Source organism: Volvox carteri (assembly GCF_000143455.1).
Source record: "Volvox carteri f. nagariensis unplaced genomic scaffold VOLCAscaffold_15, whole genome shotgun sequence".
In the NCBI taxonomy this organism is placed as follows: domain Eukaryota; kingdom Viridiplantae; phylum Chlorophyta; class Chlorophyceae; order Chlamydomonadales; family Volvocaceae; genus Volvox; species Volvox carteri.
The window spans coordinates 1,915,152-1,919,508 of NW_003307558.1; the positions used below are offsets into that span (position 1 = coordinate 1,915,152).

General features: G+C 55.9%; 1 protein-coding gene across 1 annotated transcript in view; it reads right to left on the reverse strand.

Annotated features, from left to right (window-relative positions):
• Nucleotides 1-1,334: 1,334 nt before the first annotated feature.
• Nucleotides 1,335-4,357, reverse strand: part of phDZ2 (extracellular matrix glycoprotein pherophorin-DZ2) — a gene marked incomplete at both ends in the record, with an annotated part of 15,573 nt that continues 12,550 nt past the window's right edge. The window contains 6 exons of the mRNA XM_002949752.1: nucleotides 1,335-1,466; nucleotides 1,958-1,959; nucleotides 2,479-2,586; nucleotides 2,989-3,049; nucleotides 3,498-3,624; nucleotides 3,923-4,308. Coding sequence (XP_002949798.1) covers nucleotides 1,335-1,466; nucleotides 1,958-1,959; nucleotides 2,479-2,586; nucleotides 2,989-3,049; nucleotides 3,498-3,624; nucleotides 3,923-4,308 — 816 coding nt within the window. The remainder of the gene's footprint in view (nucleotides 1,467-1,957; nucleotides 1,960-2,478; nucleotides 2,587-2,988; nucleotides 3,050-3,497; nucleotides 3,625-3,922; nucleotides 4,309-4,357) is intronic.

Genomic DNA, 4,357 nt, shown 5'->3' on the forward strand with positions numbered 1-4,357 from the left:
TAAATGATGGAGGGGAGGGCTGAAACCGGTGAGGGACTTGACACACACGTACATCCAGCAGATGTCGCCCCGCTAGCCCTAGGCGGCCACATATGCGACACACAAAGCTAGCTGTTTCTCGTCACACACAAAAAAATGCATGCGAGATGCGACCCAGATGCACAACCTCGCTGCCACCAACAATAATGACGTTCATCATATTTTCCTAAGGGTCTGATTCGAACGCACACGCACACGCACATCCACATTCAATCATAACATACACACACACAAACACATACATCTGGAGGTGACTTAGTTCATTTGAGGGTAGATAGAAAGAAGATGATTTCATGCAAAGAAAGGTAGATGGTTCAATTCCTAATGGACTTAGGGTTTGGCGAGCAGGTAGTTCAGGCCCCCAATCCCGAGTATCAATCATATTTAACAAATATGTCCAATGCTCCCCCTCACCCGTCATTCTATGCAAGCAGGAAAACCCTTTCCTGCTGCTAATACAGCTCCCCGCTCCTGCTTTCTTGCCTCATCCTGCCGGTAGTGCTAGCTGCTAGCTTCAACGTGCAAATGCCTCATGCACACCCTTGGCGGTTGCTTGGGTGTCCATCGCTGCCCTCATGCACCCACTCACACGACAACGGCCTAATACTAACCCCCAAAACAACCGAACGGCCAGGCGCCCGGGCGGCCAGGCGGCCGGGCAGCCGGGCGGGCAACCCCAACGTTTCACAACGCCAGAAACCCCCGCAGCCTCTGACCATCTACCCGGGCAGGCAAGGCCGCGCAAAACATCATCACATCTCCTCCCTATCCCTCTCCCACTACCACACCCGTTCCCCGGGTGGGAGGGGGGGCCCCATAGATCCATGGATGGATTGGCTAGGCTCTCCGCCAAGCGCACACGCCTGCCTGATACGTTACACTGGCAGGTCTACTACCTGGTCTCTGCTACCACCCAGCACTCTGCTACTGAAACAATCAATGGGGGCCAAGCCATTTCCTGCTGATGGTGGCAGCCAACTTACACGACAATACCATGATCTAAAACGTGCAACAAACTGTATTGCTGTATGATTGTACGGCTACGGAGATGTGCTTTGTGTAGACCCTTCGTGTACATCATACCCGGCCACTGCCATCCGCTCTGCCGTAGCGAGCCACAGCCTTGGTACGGTGTTCATCCTCGGTCTGTCCGAATGTATTTCTGTCACCGATGATGCGCGCCGCTTGACGTCCAGCACGGAATTATTCATCGTCCACCGTCCATCGCACACGCACACGCACAGGACCGTGCGCAGCCGGACGAGCGGTGGCCCATGTACGATCGACATACAGACTCACATAGATTGGCCAAGCAGTCGTGCTAGGTATAACCTAGCAAGCATGAGTTGTGCAGCGGGCTGACTTATGATCGCCCTGAACGGTAGACGGGGCAGCAGCCGCTGTTGGTGCCGTACACCCTCACAAAGCTGCACGGGGGGGTGACACACGGGGGGATATACACACACACACAGAATCGGGTCAGGGTGTGTCTGGGGGGATAGGTGGGGGGAGCTGGGTGATAGTAGACAAGCTAGTCCGCACCCCCTAGCTGCAAGGGGCGCAATGGCCGGCGGCCGAGAGCGCAGGTAAAGAGCCTAGAGGTATGACGGCTCCACCTTCCAATAGTTCACGACTTTGATCAGACGCTTGATCAGGCAAACAGTTTCTACGTTTCATCATTTCTCTCCTCCAGTTCACTTCGAACGGGCGGAAAAGCGAGCGGATAACAGCAACAACACGGCTGTACAAGCCAAAAGATATTTTTTTCCTGGATATGATATTATACAGCCCGGCGAATCCATTCTTCCTGCCGCCGCTCAACCGACCCCAGCAGCCAGCTGTGATGTGCTGAGCTGTGCTATGCCAACCACGTCTACACGCGCACACGTCGCACACCATGTGCACCTCCGTTGCTTACCACTGGGAGGGGATGCCGAGACACAGCTCGTCCATGATCTTGGCGTTATCCAGCACAATGCACACTCGACCACCCTGGGCTTGAGCGAGGCTCCAGTTAATGTTGGTGGCTGCAGCAACAGATATATAGGAAGGGCAGCGGCGGCGGCGGCGGCGGCGGCGGCAGTCCGTCATTAGTAGGCCAAGCAAAAGCAGGTGGAGGGGAGGGGAGAGACGCGAGGCGTCTCGTTTAGGGGGAATCAGGAACTTGCCGAACGTGCTCAGCAGCTCTTCGCCATCCTTAATGTTTATGAGGCGTGCAAGAACCCGCACGCCGTTCTTGCAAAGAGAGGGGTCTAATCCTTCCCCCCCTTAATGCAACTGATGGATTCCCCCTTCCCCGTCGTCCTCTCCCAACACAGACACACAGACAGACAAACGGACACACTTGCATACACTTACATACATACACAGACGCACACGTGCACATATACACACATATACACGCAGGTACGGCGCTAGGTAGCTGTCTCCCTCGCGTACCTCTCAGAGTGTTTGTGCCCATCGGTCCCCAGCTGACAGGCAACGTGGCCTTGGTGCCGCCAGCCGGATACACGTTGAGTCCCTTCACCAGGGTACCCATGGCTTGGCCTGCGGTCAAAGTGGCGAGCAATGGGGAGCAGACAGCAGACAACAGACAGCTGAGAGTTCCGACACGCATATGTTGGAATCATATGATCAAGGTACGGAGCGTGTTTAGGACTGGGTTTTGAGAAAGTGACCAACACTCACATTCATATAATACCAGTGAATTGTGACAGCAGTAACAGGACTCTGGGGGCCGTCCGTGGCGCTTTGCTGAGTCTACAACTGACATCAGTGGAGTGCCATTCGGGGTAAGTGCTGTATCTGCTTGCTTGCTTGCTGACACGCATACACATACATACAAACGTACATACATCGACGCATACACACACATTTACGCACATACATTTCCCTTCATCGCCATCATCCGCCCACTTTGCGTGGTTTGTTTCTTACTGATGCACTTACTCGCATACCACTCGACAGTGGTGAGGACGCCGTTGGAGGCGCTGCCGCTGCCGCAAGCGCTCTGTGTGTGGGGGGGCCAAATTGCATGGTGAGGGGCCCAGCAAGCAGGTCCGTCAAACAATCAACCGATTAACCGATTAACCTATTACTCAGCCATTCTGCTCTCTAATGAAAGGCGTTCAAAAGCGCCTTGGCAGTAGCGGCAGTTGCGGCAGTAGCGGCAGTAGCGGCAGTCGCGGCAGTTGCCAGTCCGTCCTTGATAGCGGCACCCCATAGCCCGTGTTGGGCAGCAGCTTGGGAGCATTTACGTATGTGTGTATGTATGTGTATATGTATATGTGTGTGTGCGCCTGATTTGGACAGCCCCCGGGCCCCCAGGGCTACAGGTACGTATGGGCCTTGCCCCCTTTTGGTTGTACCTTTTGGTGAGTAATGCGATCAATAAGATGATGCAACACACACAGCATTACATACATACATAGATAGATACATGCATATGTGTGTCTTACCGGCACGATTTGGTCTGGGGTTATCGTGTTCACCGTGAAGCAGTACTCGGTGGTGTTGGGCTTCCTGTCCGCCACCGAGTAGCGAGTGGACACTGTGAATGGCAGAGTGCCCTGGGTCATGTTGCACCTGAGGGGAGTGGGTGAGGGGAGTGGGTGAGGGGAGTGGGTGAGGGGAGTGGGTGAGGGGAGTGGGTGAGGGGAGTGGGTGAGGGGAGTGGGTGAGGGGAGTGGGTGAGGGAGAGAGGGTGAGGGAGAGAGGGTGAGGAGAGTGGGTGAGGGGAGTGGGTGAGGGAGAGAGGGTGAGGGAAGAGAGGGTGAGGAGAGTGGTGGATAGCCAGGAGCCCCCAAACCCCACATCTCCATTGCATCCCAAACCACTCTCAACCCTTCACCCCCCCCCCGTCCCCCCTTCACCCAGAACCTACGTGCTGCCCGGGAAGGGTGTGGGGGACAGGGAGCACGCGAGGGAGGAAGAGAGGTCCAGGCACGTGCTGCCCTCGGTGGTGATTTCCACCGTGTAACCCTCCAACTCGGGCTTGCAAACACTGCCGCCGCCTGCGGCTTGCTGAATGAGGTACGGCATCAGACCGTCGGCCGTGGCCTTGAAGGCCTGAGCGTCGGCCGACAAGGCGAAAGTGCCGCACACGCGAACCTCCAAATCCGAACAGAGGGCCGCGACTGGTGCAAAGTACGACAGCATGTCCACGCCATTCTGGTAGAGGGCGCCGTTGATGTAGTTCGCGATGTTGTCTTGAATGGTGAAGCACGTACGATTGTCGTACCGGTACGGACGTACGTCGATGGCCGGAGGCTGCAGCTTGGCGGCAATGCACACCGAGCATCGGTCTGGTAAGCGGTCC